Below are 22,298 nucleotides of genomic sequence, written 5' to 3' on the forward strand. Positions count from 1 at the left end.
AATTACTTACCTTTCCACAGGTTCTGTGCCATCTCCTGAATGTTTCTGGGCTTTTCATTAAAAAAAAATTGGCACAGAAGCAGCTCTTGTACTTGGTCAGTTTGTCAAGTGCAGCAATATTGGGAGAATAAAATTTCTGGAGGATGCCATAAGGACATTGGCAGAGTCACGTTTGGTCATGGCAGATAAACCAGGGCAGTCAGCCAATGTGTTTTGTTAACCTACTAATTCCCTATTTTGAGCAGGTGCTCTGAGTGTCTGTTATGAAGTGGGATTACTTCAGGCTACTATTTTGATGTCCATCGTGCAAATCTTCATTATTCATTTAGATAGTGGTCCACACATGCTGGGGACGCAAATTGAATGGGATAATTTTGCTCTGGTTAGAAGCTGGCTTTAACAGATTGCATTTTGCTGCTAAGAATTTTGAATCACAAAATTATATACATTTTAAAATCATTGGTATCACTAACTCTGGAGATAAACAATCATCTAACTTCCAGAAAGGAAAATAATCTGTTGGAATAATGGAGTCAAAACTCACAGAATACCACATATATATATTTAAACCTGCCAGAATGGTAGAACCTAGTCGATGTGCTTTTATTTATAAACAACTCAATGTAACCATCTAATGTTCAATGAAAAGGTGAAAGTCTGCTGGGTTTTATTAAGTTTCAGAACACTAATTACTGTATCCTTTACAGCTGGTTTTAATATTAATCAGACATTATAAACGTTTCTACTGCCATCTTGTGGAGAAAAGATAGCAGACAAAGATAGCAGATTTCTTTATCAATAGAAAAGAATCAGTGAGCAGTTTTTAACAATAATTTGTCTTTACAATTATAGGTCTTAACTATTTTGCAATTTGTTTAAATGACATTTGAATTCTCCCGATGGCACGGATTCTCATTAAATTGGTGTTTTAAGATAAATGATCCAGGTCCCTGGCTTATTTTTACAGCAAAATCCACCATAATGCTGAGCCAGTGTTTTTGAGCCCGAACTCATCTAAGCAAACCAGGATGGTTGAGGTGTACAAACTAACCATCTCCACTTTGAATATTCTTGGCAACTGAATTTCCGCAGCCTACCTGGACAAAGAATTCCAAATTCCATACCCTTGAACTACTTGCTCTATCTGTCGGATGACTTTGAATGATACATCAGGTCCCTTCCAAATCATCGCCAGTTAAAACAGGTGCTGCTCTTTCCATTGCATCAGCTACAATCCACCTCATTGACCTTGACAGGTCAGTAACTTCTTGGATTCTGGGTTTTTATGTTTTAAGAAATACAAGCACATGGTTCAGCATTAAATCTGTTCCACTTACACTGATAAATATTGGCTAACTATGGGTTCAATCCCCAAGCATGTTAAGATCTAGAAAAATAATTTTCTACTAGAACTAACAATTTTAGTTCAAGATATTCAAATTACTAAAATTAGTATATTGTCAGGGCTATTAAAACATTTATTTCCGTTTGAACTAATTTGCATTTCTTTTAACAAAATTAATAGATTTAAAAATGGAAATATGGGGTGAATTTCAACAGATTAGATCACACCTGCTGCATTAAAAAAAGGGATTTTTACAGCTCTTTTGTGAATGCTACAATCAGGAAACAATCTTTGCAGAAATTCAACTCCATCATAAAATGCTTGAGCCATAACTAAATATCCCTTTTAAAAATATCCTTGGTTTCATGATGGTCAGGAAACTTTAAAATGACGAGTACTCAACTTCAGAAAATTCTGTACTTGTTGCAAATAGTTCTGGTGAATAACAATCCTGGGCCTTGTTCTCTGAAAATGTGCGAAAAGCAGCTGGCAAGCTTTCATTCATTTTAGGATCTTTCCTCGACTGAAATTCTCTAGAAACAAGAGCTCCCAGTTTTTCTGTTCTCTTTTGAAAAACCTTCCTTGAGTGGAGTATTTTATGTTGAAATGATGGCGTGGTATAATTTCCTGCAGGTGTCCTTTTTATATATAGGTGGCCTCTGAACTGGTTGCTACTGTCCTCCTCTTTGTTGGCCTCTGTTGCAGTCTTTGAGTCAGTGGTTGCTATAGCACCACTACCAGCATGAGACACATTTTTAAATAATTTAAAACCTTGTGACTCGTGTACATTCAAGACACATGGAGAAAAACAAGATCTTTGAGTTTTGATTGTTGAGGGTGAAATCCATTCATTGGAGTCACTTGTACAGGATTTGCTCACTGGGCTGCTGTCTAATAAAGACAACTTTGATGAAACAGAAGTTTGGTTGCTTTGAGGCACTTTTTGAATGTGAAATAATTGCTGTTTGAGGTGATCATATTTATGAAAACCACCCTGCTTCTGGTAAAAACCAGCTTCTTTTGGATAGGTCTTAAAATAGGGCAATGTCTTGAATACTTGTTTTTCTCCCACCCTGAACATTTTTAAATGTTTAACACTTGAAACAGGTGTAGACTGAGAACATGGAATACAATCCTGTGAATCTACAAAGTCACATTTAGGTAGTTTCTGTGAATAATTCTCTGGAGAACTAATATTGTTTTCATTTGCTAATGTGGCAGCAGCCACATCCATACAATGCAGGGAAATATTACACTGTTGCTCACTGAGCTTACAGGTGGTTTTACTGAATGTTTTAGATGCAGATCTTGGAGATAAAGTACATTGGAATCTTTTGGGACATAATGGTGATTCTTCTTCATTGCCTACTGCATCACTGAAGAGTTCACCAGAAACATCATATTCTTGAAGGTTGGTACATAAATTATGAAACAGGTTGCTTTCATTCTTAAGGATGGATAACAAGCGAGAACTACCTACAGATTCCTGGTCACATTTATCAAAGTTGTGTTCATGATCTTCAACCAGAGTGTTTTCCTTCATTTTCAGTAACCACTTGGCAGAAGGCAATGGTGTTTGAAAATCAGCACTTCGCAGTAGATGAAATTTATTTGTACTTGATTTGTTAATTGTATGATTGTTTAAATTTTTCAACAATTGGTCCACCTGCTTCTCAGGCTGATTGTGCATCTCCGGTAGGATTGTCTGATCAGAATAGGTGCTGTCATTATCTGCATTGATCGGGCTTAAATCAGTCCTGCAAAGGTTTCCAGCTGCTTCTGGGTTGGGAGTGTATATAGTATATGAATCATTCCCTGACCATACAGACCTTGATCTTCGTGGAGAAGACAGTTTCTCAGTCAGATCATTTTTGAAAACATCTGCAAGGGCCAGGTGCTCTACAGTACCATTCAGTCTGTTAGAATCACCCTCGTAGAAGTTTTTTCCATTTCTAGTTTTTCTAGATTTTGGCAATTTACACTTAGTAGAATTTATATCCTGTTCTCCATTTCTCCTCTTCTGAGCTTGAACTCCAGAATGGTAATCAATTTCCAGGCTTTTTAAAAAGCAGGAATGGATGGCACCATCAACACCGTTCACCCTGGTGGTCAATGCATTCACCCTGGTGGGCAGTGCATTTTCTTCATTACATCTTTCCAATGAGGCTTCCACTTTTGCTACAAATTCACCTAAACTTTCTGTAAAAGGCAACTCATCCCATAATGTAGAATCATTACAATCCAATAGTCTGCAACTTTGGTCAGAGGGCAAATGTGTATCTTTCCAATTGGACAAAGAGTCCCCAAACGTCTGTGTGCAAAATCTTTGGGTATCAAAACTCAACTCCAGGTTGTCCTCTAACTCAAAACTGGAATCATTGAATTGATATGTACATTCATTAGCACGTAGCCTATGCAATTCTACACTAGATGGTAGCTTGCCCGTGGTATTTGCACAACAGTCATTGATATCGCTACTATTTTGAGAAACCGAAGTAGCAAAATCTGAGAATTTTCTTTGGTTAAATATCCCTTTACAGGTTGCTCCCTCAACATGATCAAGGTATTTCTGGCTAGTCTTTGAACGAGCATTGCTTGTTCTTGCAGATGGAAATTCTTCAACTGTACAACAGTCACCAGACGCAAAGGTAAGAGCAAAATCCTGCTGCCAAGGGTTTGATAATTGATTAGCATCTGTTAACAGTGTGCAAAACTGTGTGTTATCAGACAAGTAGCTCAAATTATTGATCTTGGTCGTTGATTGGTCAATACTAGTAGATAGTTCTGAATTGAAAGACAAATCTTTTAGCCTGATTGAATTCAAGAGTTTCTTGTAATAATGGATCACAGTGCAGCCATAGACTGTGGTGTTTGGCACTGCAATTTGGCAGACTATCAGGTGTTTTTTAGGTTTTCTTTTTCTGATGGTAGATTGTAAGAAACTTGGAGAAAATGACAATACACCAGTTTTAGATTCCGATGCCTGTGAAGAAAAGAAATCACACTATTAAACAAAATCTCAAAAATGCATTCTTAAATATCAAAAGTGCAGCATTCAAATTTTTAAATTGCACTAAATTACACAACATGAAATTGACAACAGTCAAGTGCCTTCCTTCCACACAAAAAAACCATAATGGGAGAAATAAACTAATTAGCCCCTCGTGTATGCTCTGACATTCAAATCATGGCTAATCAACATTCCCTTTAATTCCTTTGCAGTTCAAGTGTCTGTCAATCTCTACTGAATATATTTTGCTGAATTCTCCATTGCTCTCAAAGATGGACATTTTCAAAAAGATTCACTACCCCTGAAAAGACTCTCCTCTTCAGTTCTATTGTTAAAGGATAACCTCTTATTCAAGTGGATAATGCATTTGGGGAAAGCATTCTTATTTACTGTAAATCACCCACAGAATATTTTACATTTCACTTTCATTCTTCCAAACTCCATTGAAGATTAATTCTTTAAATTTTCCCTACACTGACACACAAGCATGCACTTCATTCCTTAAATATGGAGCCAAAAAAGTATATGTATTATTTCATAGCGAGTCTCGCCAGCCCTCAGTAAAGTTACATCAAAACCTTCCTATCTATTCTCCATCCAGTTAGGGTCAACATTCTATTAGCTTTCCTAATCATCTCTTCCCATAGAACATTACAGCATAGAAACAGGCCCCTTCGGCCCTTCTAGAATGTGCTGAACTATTATTTTGCCTTGTCCCAATGACCTGCACCCAGTCCATCACCCTCCATGCACCTGTCTAAATTGGTCTTGAATATTAAAATTGACCCCACATTTACTACTTCTGCCTGCAACTCGTTCTATACTCCAACCACTCTATGTGAAGTCCCCCCCACCAATGTTTTCCCTAAACTTTCCACTTTAACCCATGCCCTCTGTTTTGTGTCTCACTTACCCCCAGTGGAAAAAGACTACCTACAATTACTGTTTATAACCTTTAATTTTAAATACCTTTATCAAATCCACCCCCCCCCCCAATAAAGTCATAACCTGTTTAACCTTTAACTGTAACTCAGATCCCGAAGTCTGGGCCACATCCTGGTAAATCTTCTCTGCACTTTCAAACTTATTGATCTTTCCTGTCATAAGGTGACCAAACCTGCACACAATAACTCCAGATTTGGCCTCACCAATGTCTTATACAACTTTATCATAAGATCCCAACTCCTGTACTCAGTACTTGACTTATGAAGGCCAATAAGCCAACAGCTCTCTTTGCAACCCTAGATACCTGTGATGCCATTTGATCCCCATTCTACTGCACTCTTCAGTGCCCTACCATTTACCATGTATATTTATCCTTCCAAAATGCAACACCTCACATTTATCTGCATTAAATTCCATCTGCCATTTTTCCAGCTGGTCCAGATCCCTCACCAAACTTTGAAAGTCTTCTTCATTGACCACAGCACTTCCAAACTTTGTGTCATCTGCAAACTTGCTGATCCAATTTACCACATTATCATCCATATTAATGATCTAGATGATAAAGAAGAATGCTCTCAGCACCAATCTTTGATCTACATCACTAATCACAGGCCTCCAGTCTGAGAAGCAATCATCCACTACAACTCTCTGGCTTCTCCCGTATAGACAATATCATATCTAGTTTACTACTTCACCATGAATACAGAACGTCTGAACCTTCCTGACTAATCTGCTATGTGGGACTTTGCCCAAACCTTTCCTTCATCAACGATCCTGTAACCTCCTCAAAAAATTCTACAAGATTGGTTAAACATGACCTACCATGCAAAAAGCATGTGGACTATCCTTAATCAGTCCTTGGCTATCCAAATGTTTGTACAACCGATCTCTTAGAATACACTCCAATAATTTACTGACATCAGGCTCACTGGCCTATCATTTCCTGGGTTACTTTTGGAACCTTTTTTTAAAAAAACAATGGAACAACATGAGCTACCCTCCAATCCTCTGGCATCATACCAGTGGCTAAAGATATTTTAAATATTTTTGCCAGAGCCCCTGCAATTTCTACACTATCCTTCCTCAGGACCAAGGGACTATCTTGTCAGGCCCCGTGAATTTATCCACCCTTATTTGCTTTAAGACATCAAGCACCTCCTCCTCTATTCTGTATAAGGTCCTAGACTTTTTTTCCTTTACTTCACTATACTCTGTGCCAGTTTCCTGGGTAAATACTGATGCAAAAAAAAAAAATAATAAAAAATTAAGATCTCTCCTATCTTTTCTGGCTCCATACATAGCCGACCACTCTGATCTTCTAGGGGACTAATTTTGTCCCTTACTATCCTTACCATACATGTGCCAACCTTCTGTGTTTCATTTATTAGAGTCCTGATTCCTATGCAACACAACACTGCAATCTTGCTCCATTTAAAACTAATTTGATTTTTCATTCTTCCCTCCAAAATGGATGACTTTGCATTTTTACAAGTTGTATTCCATCTGGCAAGTTCCTGCCCAATCACTTAATGTCCCCATCAGAACCTGATACCCTACCACCCTTGTATCATAGCCAGCTGTGGCTGTCATACACAATTCTTTCATCCAAATCATTAACACTGATTACAAACAGTGCTCTAAACTGATTCTGAGGTACACCACTGGTTATCAACAGCCAATCCAAAAATATTCTTTCAATCCAACTTTGTTGCTTGGTAGCTAAACCCCTCAATGCTAATATAACCCTGACCCCATGTACCCTAATCTTGTGCCATAACCTTTAACATGGCATTTTATTGCATACCCCTAAAAATCCAAACATACTACATCTATTGGTCCCCCTTTATCATCCATCTTGTGTGTTTCTTTTAGAATTCTTGGGAAGTTTGATTATCAAACTTGTTTTTGTTTATTAGTTCATTTGGAAAATTGTAATACATTTTCTTTTTTATTTATAATATATATATATTTAATAAATTATAAAATTATATTTAAAATTGTACTCTTAATATATGGACTCTAACAGTGAGAGGTGTCAGGCTGATTTGATCTATAGTTTCCTGCTTTTGACTTCCTTGTTTCCTCAATAGTGGATTTACATTGTGCCTTTTCCAATTCAGGGAATGTTAAAGTATGCAGTGATCTACCTTCTCTATAAAGGTATTCACTTCATTTCAACAATGCAGGCAACTCATCAGACAATGGTTTGCCCAATAACTTTTTCTTCAGTGATAACTTTTTTTTAAAAAAAGTTATTTTTCCACAATATTCCCAAATATCTCACATTGTTGGGAAGTTTTAAAAAAGCATCTTTTACCATAAAGATGAGTCCAATACAATATCTGCCATTAAAAAAAAATCCCATTATTAACTGTAATCTCATCTGCCTTGAACCAATATTTACTGAAATCTGAATCTACTTTAGTTATTCTTCCCTTTTACACAATAAAACTTTGATAAAGTAGTACCCTTAATACATCGGTGGTGTTAGACTAGCAAATTTTCTAGACTATTGCGTATTACTCTTTGTACACTAACACATATTTCACATTATCTTTACATGTTATGAAGTAGTAAATTTCTAGTGAACCAATTAAGCTTAAAGGGAATGCAGTAAGCAGAAGCTCAATAAGTTTCTAGTAAAGTTCCCCACATTTCTGACCATTGTTCCTGACTTTAGACGGTGATTCTAGTACACCCAATCCACATTCCCAATAACATGCCATGGATCTTGTGAGTATGTAGCTCAGTGGATAGTAGATTTAAAGATGTCCAGTAAGTAATTCACTTCGTGAGCTGGATGTCAAAATATAGGATACCATTTCAGAGATTTATTGCCTATATCTTTAGAAGCTGTCAGTTCTTGTATTACTTGGTTATTCACTCTCATACACTATGACAGTTTCTTCCCTTCTGTCATCAATCTTATAAAAATAAAGTTATGAAAGGGATAGATCAGTTTTGTAATCTCAACAGCTCCAATTGTAAAGACATGACCTGCCCATACAAAGCCATATTGATCATTCTTAATCTGATCATTACATTCCAGACGTGCATTAACCCATCCCTGGGTATCTTTTCCAATGGTTTCCCTACCACTGATGTAAGGCTGACTGACTTACATTTTTCTTGATTATCCCTTTTCCCTTCTTGAAAAAAAAGTACAACATTAGCCACTCTCCAGTCCTTTGGATCCTCTCCTGTTACTAATGAGGATGCAAAAATATTTGTCAAGGCCCCAACAATCTCTTTACTTGCCGGGGATATAACTTGATGGTCAAAAAGACCCAACACCACCTCTTTTTAAATCTCAAAATATCCCAACAGATGAGCATTCCCCACATTATGTTCACTGTCTTTGTTCATGTCCTTCTCCTTTGTAAATACCAAGTGCCGAGTTATTACCTTACCCACTTTCTTGCCCCTTTTGTCCTTGAGTGATCCTAGCCATCTTTGATTTTTTTTAATGCAAGAAGGACTATAAAACAGTTCAATCCCTCTCCTTTATTTAAAATAAAATCCAAGAATAGCAAAACTGGCTGCTTCTCATTTTTACACCCCTTTTAAAAGCACTGTAAAAATCAACTGGCTGCAAAATTTAGACCTTCAAGTTGCACATTATGGATAATTCACTTCATAAATACATTCTTCATTCTATTAAATTACTTTTGTCAAAGTGGTGGCAGTGATATTCTCATTTACCTATTCCTGAAACTGAATACCATTTCCTGGGCACCTTTCAAAAAAATTCGTAATTGGCAAAATTCGCAACACAAACTAGAGAGTTACCAAATAATAAAATCATAGATACTGTGGTCTTGAGGATAAGTTTTAAGTTATTTTATTTGTGGAAGAGTGCTGGAGAAGAATATTCTATCTCTGTGTTCCTCTAATTGTCTCAAAGCACCAATTTTTTCACCCATTTTATTTGTAATTTTGTCTCAATGGACTTCCCTTATAGAATATTTATCAATAAATGGTAAGAACAGTCTCATAATGATGTTTGTAAACCTAGAAGGGATACAAATTAAAAAATAAAAACAAAATATTGAATAGTGAAAGAGTATCTAACATTTCAGGTTAATGACTTTCATCAGTACTTTGCTTTTCAGCTTGCTTAGTCCTAGATTTTCAAACAGCTTTGTAGACTGCAAAATAAATTCTTCACTATGTATCTCAGATGCCCATCAGCATGAAAAAAAAGATTTCATTAAGCAACAAAATATAAATGTTTGACATTTGAGAAAAGAAAGTAATAAACAGAGCAATTTTGTACAATATTCAAAGATTAATTAGGGTAATTCTTCAATATTAGTTTTTGTAAAATCTATTGAAGGAAATTCACTGTTTGTGTCATTACAAGTTTTACTTACCTCATAAAACATTCTGTATTATTCTGTAGTGTTTAATCCTGTTAAGTGTTTGGATCACTTTAAGTGTTTTTATAAATACAAATAATACTTTTTTCAAAACTCAACACTACAATATTTGCTCATGGATTTCAGCAATTAAATAAATTGTAAATATTATTCTAAATGCACAGTTTTGGAAAATCAAAACTTAATGATGAAGTAGCTTGTTTTTACAAGTCCAAAAGTCATAAAATGCAAATAACAGCTATTCCTGATTGGAAAAAATTCCAGTCATATGGCACATATTTAATCATCACCTTCACTCCAAATATAAAGCTTCTCCCAATAAAACAATGTTCTACAGCTTGGACCAGCAAATCTTGAACTTTCCCTTCCTCTGGTTCTTCCAGTTCCTTTTTCAAGTCTTCGCAGTATCTATATGGAATCGAAAACAATGCACAAATTGAAAGAAAGTGCTCAATGTGGATCACTTGTCCGGCAGAAGTGAACCTGAAGGGTTAGTGATTTGCTGGAATGAAATACCACCATTTGTATACTACCACAACATTAGGTTAGATTAATAGAGTTGCTTCAGTAAACCAAACTTTGTGTTCTATTTAGTCAGTGTATGGAATAGTATTTCTAGAAAGTCAAGTACAGCAGAGTAGAGAAATCTACATTTTAAAGGACAACTACATGTTAATATCCAGAGGTTGTTTAAAAAAAACCCCACTTTGGTTGAGTGCACTGTTGAAAACTCAATCATACTCATGTAGTAAAGCTTAACATTTTCAGAGTTTCAATAAATGTACTTAGTTTTAAGATGGTCTGATGGTCTTAATGACATCAATGATATTCCCAGACTTAGATTTACCTGTTTAGAAATCCTGCTGCTGCTCCAAAGTAAGGTTCAAGACAGCTCCCAAAGATGGTAATATTAAATATGTCACCCTTCCCTGCAACTTTTGCAGAAAGTCTGTATCTGTAATTTACATTCTGCGCTATTGATAAACAGTCACGCCTTGGGCACTGGAATCTGCAATTAAAATAAAATTGAATTGATCTTTCACAAAATATACATTTACAGTATTTCAATCTGAAAACCACTTCATGAATCATGGAGAATTGAGTATACACGCATACCTTCACAAATGTTTTTTAAAAAAAAGAATGAAACAGGTTACTGCTCAAAGCCAAATCTTGCAAATCACTGCAGATGTTGAGAGTTTTGGAAACTAAAGGAAATGCTCAGCAGATGACACAGCAACAATGGTGACAGAAATCAAGGTAACATTTCAGACCAATAACCTTTCATCAAACTGGGATAATTGAGGGAAGCAGCATCGTTTTAATAAACTATAAAAGGAGAATACTGGAAATCTGACATAAACGTTGCCAGCATTTTCTGAACTCAGTATCAAGCTTGAATCGTTTATTGCACCCAATTCTGATGGATGCATTGAGAAAACCATTGCTAAGCTATTTACAATTTGCTTGAGAACTTCTGCAGAGATGGAAATAAAAAAAACCCAATTCAGCCACAATTTGCAATCAATACACCTTAGATATTTCTATTCTTCAAAAAGCAGGGGAATTGAATGTTTACTGAGGGGTTTGAAAAGTGAGAAAGTCTTACTGATGTACAAGGGGAGAGCACAGATTTTATATACTTCTAGTGAAAACCTTCTCTGGCCTTGGTTAGCTCAGAATGTAATGACTTGGCTATTTCCTGAGATGTCCTATAAAGAGTAACTAAATGAGAAGTAGTAATCTATTGATTGAGAGATACAAGATTTTGTACTAAAATTGTTTTTGAGGGGTGATGCAGAAATAATCCATTGTAGCAGCCCACATGTGGAGACACAGACTGGCCCGCAAAATGGCCAATGGTGATCGCGCAGACCTGGGGGGGGGGGGTAAAGAGTGACACTGGATGTTGTCCCAGGTGACCTCTGCACAGCGGCAAGATGGGGAACTTTACCGGGAATGCTGGCCAATCTCAGGCCAGCGTTCCAATGACGTGGGGCCCTGATGTCAGCGCCTGGGGGTCATATAAGCGTGACAGCCAGAGCAGTAAACCAGTCTGGTTTTCCTAAACTTTAGTGTGTGTGTGACTCTTCTCCACATTCACGTAGCGCGAACGCTACATTGGTGACCCCGACAGGTCCAACCTGTAGTTGGACCCGAAGATGTTGGATCAAGTGGAGCCAGCGACCATCCACGCGATCTCCCTCAAGGTTCCATTGTTCTGGATGTCGCAGCCACACGTGTGGTTCGAGCAGGCCAAGGCTCAGTTCCAGCTCCAGCACATCGCCTCCGACTACATCTGCTACTTCTACGTCGTGAGCGCCCTCGATCAGGACACAGCAGTAAGGGTTATAGACTTCCTACGGCAGTAGGACTTCCTACGGCAGCCTCTGGAGCAAGGCAAATTTGCATCCCTAAAAGAGTTGTTAACCCACACTTTCGGGCTCTCCTGGTATGAGCACGCCACCTGATTGCTGCACATGGATGGACTAGGGGACAGGGCTCCAGCAGACCTAATGAGTGAGAAGCTCACTCTAACTGAGGGCCACAAGTCTTGTCTGTTCTTTGAGCAGATCCTTCTGGAGCAGCTGCCTGAGAATATCCGACTCTTGCTCACGGATATGGACTTCAGCAACCCTTGGAGGGTTGCAGCCCAGGTGGACATGCTCTGTAGAGCAAAGGAGGACACAAGCACCATCATAGACCACATCAGCAAGCCTGATGAACAGCCCCCGGTGAGATCAAGGGCAGTGGCTAGACAAGTTAATACCCCAGGACAGCGATGCTACTATCATCAGCGATGGGGTGTGGAGGCCGCCAACCCTGCAGGTTTCTGGGAAATGCCCTGGCCAACATCCACGTCTGGGACTCCTTGTCAGGCAGGTGTTTCTTGGTTGACAATAGCGCCAAGATAAGCCTCGTCACCCGCAACGGCAAGCACAGCACAGCACTGAGGGCAGCCAACAGCTCCTCCATTTGGACTTTTGGGACCTGCACCATTCCCCATTTGTTTCGGCAACAGCCGCCTTACACGGACCTTCACCTTCGCAGCAGTGGCACAACCACTTGGGACAATCATGCACCCGCTTGAATGAGTTTGGGCTGACGATCAACCCCACTAAATACCAGTTGGTCCGGCACTTCACTAAGCCACGCATGGTGAAAGGGCTTACAGGAATTCACCAATATGATAAAGTTTTACCACAGATTCATACTGGCAGCGGCACGCATCATGCACCCCCTCTTTGAATAGATGGCAGGCAAGCCAAAAGACGTTACTTGGGATGATGAGTCTTCCAGGGCATTCCAGAACACTACAGACACACTGGCCAATGCCACCCTCCTGGTCCACTCTAGACCAGAGGCACATACTGCCCTGACAGTCGATGCTTCCAGCACAGAAGTAGGGGGTGTGCTGGATCAACTCATTGAGAGCCACTGACAACCCCTGGCCCTTTCAGCAGGCACCTCCAACCCCCCCCCCCAGAGCTCAAGTAGCGAGCTTTCGACCGAGAGCTGCAAGTCATTTCGTTACTTTTTGGAAGGCCGGCAATTCAGGGTCTTCACTGATCACAAGCCATTGACCTTTGCCTTCCATCAGGAATCGGACCTGTGGTCAGCCCAACAACAGAGACATTTGTCCTACGTGTCCAAATTTACCACGGACATTCAGCACATCATGGGGAAATGCAAAGTGGTAGCCGACGCTGTCAGGCCCTGAGATTGTCAATACGTGCCCTGTCCAAAGGAGGTTGACTACGGGGCCCTTGACAAAGCACAGCAGCAGGACCCTGAGATCCCTGCATATAGGACAGCCATCTCCGGCCTCAAGGTGGATGATATTCCTGTCGGCCCAGGTAACCTGACACTGCTGCATGAACTCTCTACCGGCAGCAGCTCCTGCCCCATTGTTCCAGCTGCATGGAGGCACCAGGTTTTCAATGCCATCCACAACCTGCAAACTGCACCACAGTCAAAATGGTGGCTAGTAGGTTTGTCTGGCATGGCCTCCATAAACAGGTCAGCCAGTGGGCCAAAATCTGCACAAACTGTCAGTCCTCCAAAGTGCAGTTTCACACCAGAACACCCACAGACTTTTGAGCAAGCACTGCACAGGTTCAGCCATGTACACATCAACATAATGGGGCTGTTACCAGTTTCCTGTGGGGCAAGATACCTCTTGACCATGGTGGCCACTCCACAAGGTGGCTGAAGGCAATCCCACTGGCTGATACCACCACAGAAACCTGCACCAGGGCACTCATTGACACATGGGTGTCCAGATTCGGGTTCCCAGTGCACCTAACCTTGGACACAATGATACAATTCACCTCTGGGTACTTTCTTGAGATACAGCTCCACCACACCATGGCGTATCATCCTCAGGCTAATGAGTTGATAGAGCACTTGAGTACCTCAAGGCAACTTTGATGGCCCAGCTCAAGGGTCCCAACTTGCTGGGCAAATTGCCTTGGGTCCTGTTGGGAATTTGTACGCGCCGAAGGAGGACTTCAATGCCTCGACGCCTTTGGTCATCCCCAAAGAGTTCCTGGCCCCAAATACACACCCAGAATATCGCGCAGCAACCCTTGAGAACTTGCAGTGAAAACTGGGGTCCCTGGTCCAGCAGCAACCCCCACCATATGGCCAGCCCAAACATAATGTCCCCAGGGATTTAAAGACTTGTCAGTATGTATTCGTGAGATGGGACACACAATGGCCAGTCTTACCATAGTCCTACAGGGTCATCAGGAACAACGGTTCCAGCTTTGTCCTCGACATCGGTGGGTAAGGAGGAAATTTTTACCGTCGACCACCTGAAACTGGCATATCTAGACAGTAATGAGTTGGTCTCCACTCCCCACCACGACACAGGGGCAGACTGCCCAAGGCTATTGAAAATGGCTCGGTTTCCAGTTCGTGCATGGTGACACAGATCGGCCTGCAAAATGGCTGACGATCGCTGCAATCAGACAGACCTGGGGGTGACACTCACCTTCATCCCAGGTGACCTCTGGCGGGAACACTGGCCAATCCCAGGCTGGTGCTCTGATGATGCGGGAACCTACATCAGCGCCTGGGGCCCACATAAGCGCGATGGCCAGTGCAATAAACCAGTCTCACTTTCCAAAGCTTTGGTCGCACTTCTTCCCGCTCATGTAGCGCGAACGTTACACCGCCTTACTTCTGATTCACTCCTTCCCCAGCCCCTCTCATCCCAATATTTAACTAAATAACTCTTCGAATACAAACATTTAAATAAATTTGACTTTATTCTTTCTGAAAAATGTCTTACTAATGTATTTATTTTTATAAATACATTGAAGTTGTACTATTATTTTACAATGTCATGGGAGACCACTTAATGAACTAAAATGTTTTTGAATGCTAGAAATCTGAAAAATGCAAAAACCTGCAAATATTTAACAACTGCAGTGAAAAATCCATTCATTTTCTCTATTTTCACCATTGATGAAGCATATTCAAGACTTAAGTGACCTATCAACATTTCTTACACAGCCAAAAATACTTCAGCCATCCATCCGAATAGGCAATGATTTTAGTATAATATCTCGTATGATAGATAGCATCAGTTGTAAACAGCATTCAGCCAGTACTCAAACACCAGCCTAGGAAATGTGCGGTTATTGATGGATGCTTGAACCGACAGGCTATGACTTGCGTCCATTTTCTGTGATTTCCTGGACCCAATTGTGTCCGTAAAACATAATACACTATCAAGATTGATTACTCAATCCAATAGCCTGTCATTCTGCAGTCTCTCTGAAAAAATCAAGGCCACATCCAAAAATTTGTCGCACAGTAAACTACCAATAGGATTTAACATTACTAAATACTACCTTAAGCTAATCATAACACAAGGCTTAAAAGTTATGCCAATTCTGAACTTCTAATGATGACCTAAAGAGATTTTAAGGAAGGACAGAGGAAGGACCATCTGGAAGGAGGTTTAGATAAAGAAAGAATAGACAAAATAGCAATATCAGAAAATTTTCAAAGTTTACTGTATATTTCAATCTATTATATTTGATTCAAAGCTAATTTTAGTTCATACCTGCCATGATTAAAAAGTATCCGAGATCCACATTTCTCACAAGCTGGATACAGAAAGCAAGTGTCATGAAGATGCAATATCGATGCAGCAACAAAATATCTTTTCTCATTCATGCGACTCCTTAAAGAACAAAAAAAATAAAAAACCTAATTAATCATTTGCGTTCTAATTAAAATGCTCAAATTAAAAATAAATGAACAAATAGTGGTTCTTCAGAGCAGGGTGATATCTGAGCGCATTAGTTCAAAGTTGTTTAGGTGTCAAACCTCAGTTGGTCAATGTTATTTTCCAGTCTAGGTGAATGGAAACTGGAGAGAAATACATACTCAATGAGCATTGCATTAAGCAACCAGTTAATTAATTTTGGAGGAGCTGAAACACCATTCCTTAAAAGTGCATGAGATCAGTCATATGTACTTTTATTAGTGAATGACACTTTGCATAAAGGTCTCAACATAAATAAAGACAGCATCTTCAGTAGAAGATGGACAGAAACATTGGACACTATACTTATGCACCAAAATTCTTACTTGCTGCAGCTGAACAGGTACTTTGTTTTAAAAAAAAAATTACATATGAAATAATTGATTAAAAAGATAATAAGTACACAAAAAAAAGATAATAAATATTCAGTGATCTTAATGCAAAAAAAGTGACTTGGCAATAGTGCAGACAGTCCCTTTGAGGCATCAAAAAAGTCCATGATTCAGGTTCAAGTCATGAACTTGAGGAGCTTCAAGAGCCTGATAGCTATCGGCAAGAAATTGTTCTTGAACAGTAAAGCAATAATCTGACAACATTGCCCAGAAGCAACACTATGGACGCATGTTTGTAGCACGGCTTGAACTGAACTTATCTATTATTTGAAATAGTGACCAGCAACAATATTTATGTACAAATAGAATAATTCCAGGTAAGAGCAGATAGGAAACCCAACTTATCCATATCTAATTGTAGGTATTGCCAACAAGATACAAAAAACTTTGAATGTTTTGAAATTTATCTGTTAGCACATTATTTATGAACTATAGTTCCCACAAATATTTGTAAAGTCATTTCAAGGATGGATACATTTTAGATTTGAATCAGCTGAACTCAATTTTCAACTGGGGCAAGGCTTTAAAAAAAAAGCTTCTGTTTACATCAGAGGTACTGAGGAAAAGATGGAAGAGAGCTTTAAGTTTCATGAACAAAATAACAAAATGTTGCCCTTGCAGCATTTCAACTGATCTTTTTCTGTCGCACCATATATTACTTTTTAACTACCTGTTAAATTCAAGGATAAATGGACTTGCCTCGATGGAGAACAAAACATACTTTTCCCACTGTATTTCATTCATGTGACAATAAATGATTCAATTTTTAAAAAAATCCACATTGTCCCAATGGCCTAGAAAGCACTCCTCACCTCCAGTTCCTCAGAATTCTAATGAAATTTTGCATGGCCCCTAATATGCCTTACTGATTTTTACAAATACATCATAAAAATCAGGGAAAAATAAAGTATAGGCGCCACAAGACTCCCACCCCAAGGTTCAGGAACATATGCTATCCCTCCACCGTCAGACTCCTCAACCACAAACTTAATCAGGGACTCCTTTAAGGACTCTTATTTGCGCCCTTTATTGATTTTTTTCCCCCTCTCTGCATTGCAGTTTGTTTACAATATCTGTTTACAGTTGCTTACATATATATGCTGTATCCAGTTTGTTTTGCACGACCAATAAGAATCTCAAGGTTACCTTTAGTACTTTTGTCTGCACCAAATTGCAGATACTCCTTTTGTTCTCCCTATTTTGCTGTAAGTTAAAACACACTCGTTTCACAATTTCCCAGTTCTGAGGGGTCATGGAACCGGACCCCTGCTTGTCTTTCCCCAGATGCTGTTACGGTATCCGTCTATTTTCTTTCCTGTTCGATATCTGGACTTTAACGGCACCACTGATCTTCCCCTCCTCTTTTGAAATTCCCGCCGGAAGTGGTGCCGTCCAATTGTTGTCCCCCCTTCCCCTTTCCGCTGCCCCCGTTCCCCTTTCCGCTGCCCCTACTCCCCCCTTCCCCTGCTCCTACTTCCCCCGTTCCCCCTTCCCCTGCCCCCCACTTCCCCTTCCCGCTGCGCCCCTACTTCCCCCTTCCCCTGCCCCCCACTTCCCCCTTTCCACTGCGGCCCTACTTCCCCCTTCCCCTGCCCCCCTTACTCCCCCCCCCCCCCGGCTCATTGGTCCCGAAGATCGGAAGGTGGAGCGATTGTTTTCGTTCCGGTTTTTGAAGCTGTCGTGACAGGGGTTTCGAAGAGTTTCGGTTCTTTTTCTCCCACTGATCCTGCTCGAGCCGCCGAGTTCCTCGAGCAAAGTGGCGGCCTGGATCGGCTTTTCCAAAGACTGCAGGACGTTCGGTGCGGAGAACGCACGGAGGGGCTTCAGTTCCTCGGGGTCCACCAGCAGCTCGTGTGTGATGTTAAAATGGGGGGTGGAAACAGTGGGAAGCGCAAGGGCCAAGTCGGGAGTGGGCAGAAAGGAGCGAGATTTGTTTCTGACTTGAGTCCAGATCACTGGAACTTCGTACCCAACAACGTAATCCAAATAAGTATGGCTGAGGTTTGAAAGAATTGCACAAGTATTTTTCAGTGCATGTAGATTTTTGCTATAAAAGCAAAGATAGGCCTCGGCGATGCTCATTTTTAATGGAATGAGAATGGGAACAGACTGGATTTTGGAACAGACTGGATTTTGTGTCCGATAACAGATTTTTATTTCATGTAAATTCTGTTTGATTTATGAGGAGGGATCACATCAAACGATAATTCTCCCTGACCATTCAGAGTCTTAACGATACAACCAAAAAGTCCTGAGTATTCTCTCATGAACAATTTTTCCCAAGTGAAGTTCATTTAGCTGATTTTCTATTCAACCAATGTCGTCCCAACATTTTTTTTCCCCTGCAGAGTTATAGATGCACAGCTAAATTCAAAATGTTGAGGGGGTTTGGTGCAGCCCAGGTTGAATGAAGTGAAGGCACAGTAAATGACTTGTGATTTGCATCCTAACAACTTATTTGGGAGAGGCATACAGAAATATTCATGTAATATGAGAAAGTGAGAGGACTAAGACTGACAATATACTGAAGTGGTCAGATAGCTTAAAAAATGTGGTGGACAATCTGATGATTGATGGTGTCGCTTTTGACCAGTAAGTCAGAGGGTATGGCAGGCTCTCAGAAACTGTGACCTACCTAAAGTGGACCCCAAAGCTCTAAAAGGGAAACTCTGGAGGGTGAAAAAGTGGATAGATTCAGCATATGCTCATAGAGTATGTTATTTGTTTGGAGCAGTATGGACACAGAGAGGCTCCAAGAAAAACAATGGAGACCCCATACAACTTTGTCAGCAGATGTCAGATTTAATAACAGCACTAATGAAACCAACAGCACTTGCTATCTTAAAATGCCAGGCACATAAGAAGGAAATGATATGGTAATTAAGGGAAATCAGGCTGCAGATAGAGCAGCTAGATTGGCCTCTGGGTGCTGCTCTGCTGTTATTGCACTCAGGTGTTTATATCTAGAGCCTATGATGGAGGACATAATTGAAATACAAGGTAAGGCAACTCTAGCAAAAGAAACAATATGAGGACAAAGAGAAGCTAAGCAAAACCAAGAAGGCCTGTGAAGCACGGAAGAAGGTTTGTTGATAGAACCTATCCCTTTGTTAACTATCATCATTTCAGAGGTGCATGGGTTGGACCATTGTGCAGGGGGGAGGAAGAAATGAGGAAGATAAAAAAGGATGGATTCTGGTCACCCTATTTGCAAGCTTCGGTAGATCACATCTTGTCACAATGCGAGGTATGTGCTCAAGATAATGCTAGAAAGGGAATAACGACTCATATAGGCCATATACTTGCACCAGAAGGACCATTTAGGCATTTAGTGACCTCCATAAATCTTCATCCGCGAAGCCAAGCCAAAGAAAGATGTGGATATGATAAAAAGAGTAAGAGGGAAAAGATGCATGTTGGTAGCAATTGATAGATTTAGTAGATGAGTAGAGGCAGGAGCATGAACTGTAGTAAAATTTTTGACAAATTAGGTAATGCCAAGATTTGGTATACCTTCATAAATTTAGCTCAGACAATGGGTTGGCCTTTATCCAAAAAGTGATTAAATTGGTACTGCAAATTCTGAGGATAAAACAGAGATTTGGATGTGTATATCATCCCCAGTCACAAAGTATGGTGGAAAGAATTAATGGGACTCTGAAAACCAAATTGAATAAAATCAGTGCAAGCACTTAGCTTAACTGGATTGATGCTTTGCCATTGGCGTTGATGAGTTACCATATGCACACCAATCAAATGATGTGCCTGACACCACATGAAATGCTCACTGGCAGACCCATGCCAGTGTCCCAATGGAGAGGACCGTATAAAGGACCAGGTCTGGAGCAATTAGAAATGGAACTAAAACAGTACATGCCACAAATAACTATAGTACATAAATCTATCTATGCACAGAAAAAAACAGAAGGTGCAAGAGACTGATCTGGAAGAAGGATCTGTCAAACCTGGAGACCAGCCTTACTATTATGGTAACTGCAGTTCAAGTGGAAGGGTGATCCACTTGGTATCATCTTAACCATTGCACCAAGGCTGTCCCACGGACACAGTCTGATGCTGAATTTGAGGTAAGTGAGATAAGGAAGGGACAGCAGGGGACAAACTGGAAGAACAGAGAATTCCGACTAATCCACAAGACTTTGACCAACTAATAAGCAAGATTTTCAGGCACACTGACAGTTCTGAAAATGGCACTTCTCCAGATGATGTGGATAGGGATAAGTTGGGGGAAACCAGTCCTACTCCCTTCCTTTGTGATGCATCCATCTGTTCCTGTGCATATTTGGAAACCATTAACTTAGCAGAGTTTGCAGACCTGGCATGGTAGCACTAGGACTCTGCTAGAGCTAAAGGAAAGAGCTAAAAGAAATACAACATTTACTTACTTACCATGTTGCAGGCACACACTACTGGTACTGATGGGCAAATTCTACAGAAGCAATGATGGCTAGGGAAAGCTGCTACTATGTACCAGAGCCAGACCAATAAACCACATAGTGCCCATGCCCTTTAATTCCTCTACCTGCACACAGTGGTGAATAGGGGACAGTGTGCACAGCAGTGCCCGCATGTGATCAAGACTTGTAGTGAAGGTATGTGCGAGAGTGAGGAGGATGCATGTTTTTACAAGTGTATTGAGAATATCCTACACTATCCCTTTTGGTGCATGTTATCCTAAGCTTCTTCTCAATATGACCAAAACATCCTCGCTAAAAAATGTAATTACAGCAGGCCTTGGGCTATTAATAAAGAGAGCCAGGCCCCCTAGATGGATAACCTTGAGCTGCAGAGGAACTTAAGTTATGAATGCTTCACATGTAGTGGTAGTGCCACAGTCGGTCATTTCAGTGGAAAATGTGCACAAACTTGGGATGTGGGTGATGAGAACAAAGCGGGTTCCCCTCCCCCAAAAGTTGCTTTGGATGCCTAGACTATCCTGTTAGCAATACTTGGTGGCTGTATGGGCTGTGTGATTAACACTCCCTGTGGGTTGGAGTGGCACTTTCACATGAGTGATGCTGGTTCAGAAAATTGTTATATCCCCGAGGGTGCTAGTAGGTGATGTACCACAACAAACCTTGCATCAGGTGAGGAGGGATTATACCCCTGATCCAACAATTTGAAATGACAGTATAGATCAGCCTAGGGGTATCCCCAATTAATTTTAGGCAAGAAACGAAATTGCAACTGGATTGGAATCACTTTTTCCTGCTGTAGGGATTAATAAAAATGTAGAATGAATAAATTGTTTATTACAACCAGCAAACATTTATTAATTATACTGATGAGGCTCTCTCCGTGATAGGAGAGTGTCCTGGGTAAACTTGTACCTCTCACTTTGTTCATTTTAGATTAGTCACAATGTTTGAACTACCGAACGAAAATAGACACACACACTGAGAGCAGTTCAGTTTATACAAATGTTTATTATAAATTCAAAAGCTGATTTCACACTACAATATGCTAGCCCTTCCCAACTATACTTATCAAATGCCTGGACTGGTCCCAACTGCCAAAGCGAGGCAACAACTGCACACTTGTAGTAGGTTGTCGGGGCACTGGTAGCAGCTTCTCCACCTCCCTCGACTGGGACGTTAGCTGGACTAGAAGTTCTTCTTGCTGAGAGATGTTGCCACCTCTCGGAGAGTCTCAAACTTCAGCAGCTGGACCATGGCTTATATTACCCAAAAACTGCTTACTCAAGCACCTATTCCTAGCACAGTAAGAAAGATAAGCGAGGAAGCTAGCATGCCTAGGCTTCTATTGAATAACATAATTTTCATAATGGTTTATTTTGCATCAAGCCTAGGCCTCTGACAGTCGGTGACCAAAACAAGCAGGAAGATTAAATGTTCTTGGTACACAGATGTCCTTTTGTCAGATAACTGCAACTCTGGGCCCTTGGTGGAATTTAGCTTATGTCTGCGGA

General features: G+C 40.2%; 1 protein-coding gene across 1 annotated transcript; it reads right to left on the reverse strand.

The window, feature by feature from the left end:
- Positions 1–646: 646 nt before the first annotated feature.
- ddias (DNA damage-induced apoptosis suppressor) lies at positions 647–17,736 on the reverse strand. Its single transcript, XM_069890979.1, has 5 exons — positions 17,498–17,736; positions 15,756–15,875; positions 10,527–10,688; positions 9,970–10,087; positions 647–4,328 (listed from the first exon to the last, which is right to left on the reverse strand). The coding sequence occupies exons 2-5, from the start codon at positions 15,866–15,868 to the stop codon at positions 1,728–1,730; spliced, it is 2,994 nt and encodes a 997-aa protein (XP_069747080.1). The 5' UTR covers positions 15,869–15,875; positions 17,498–17,736; the 3' UTR covers positions 647–1,727.
- Positions 17,737–22,298: the final 4,562 nt, after the last annotated feature.

This window comes from Narcine bancroftii, chromosome 7, assembly GCF_036971445.1.
Source record: "Narcine bancroftii isolate sNarBan1 chromosome 7, sNarBan1.hap1, whole genome shotgun sequence".
In the NCBI taxonomy this organism is placed as follows: Eukaryota; Metazoa; Chordata; class Chondrichthyes; order Torpediniformes; family Narcinidae; genus Narcine; species Narcine bancroftii.

Coding starts and splice junctions, on each gene's coding strand:
- ddias (XM_069890979.1), bottom strand. CDS start 15,868: ATGAATGAGAAAAGATATTTTGTTGCTGCATCGATATTGCATCTTCAT. Junction 10,088..10,526: donor GCAGCAGGATTTCTAAACAG/GTAAATCTAAGT, acceptor GATTCCATATAG/ATACTGCGAAGACTTGAAAA. Junction 4,329..9,969: donor GCTTTATATTTGGAGTGAAG/GTGATGATTAAA, acceptor TTTTCTTCACAG/GCATCGGAATCTAAAACTGG.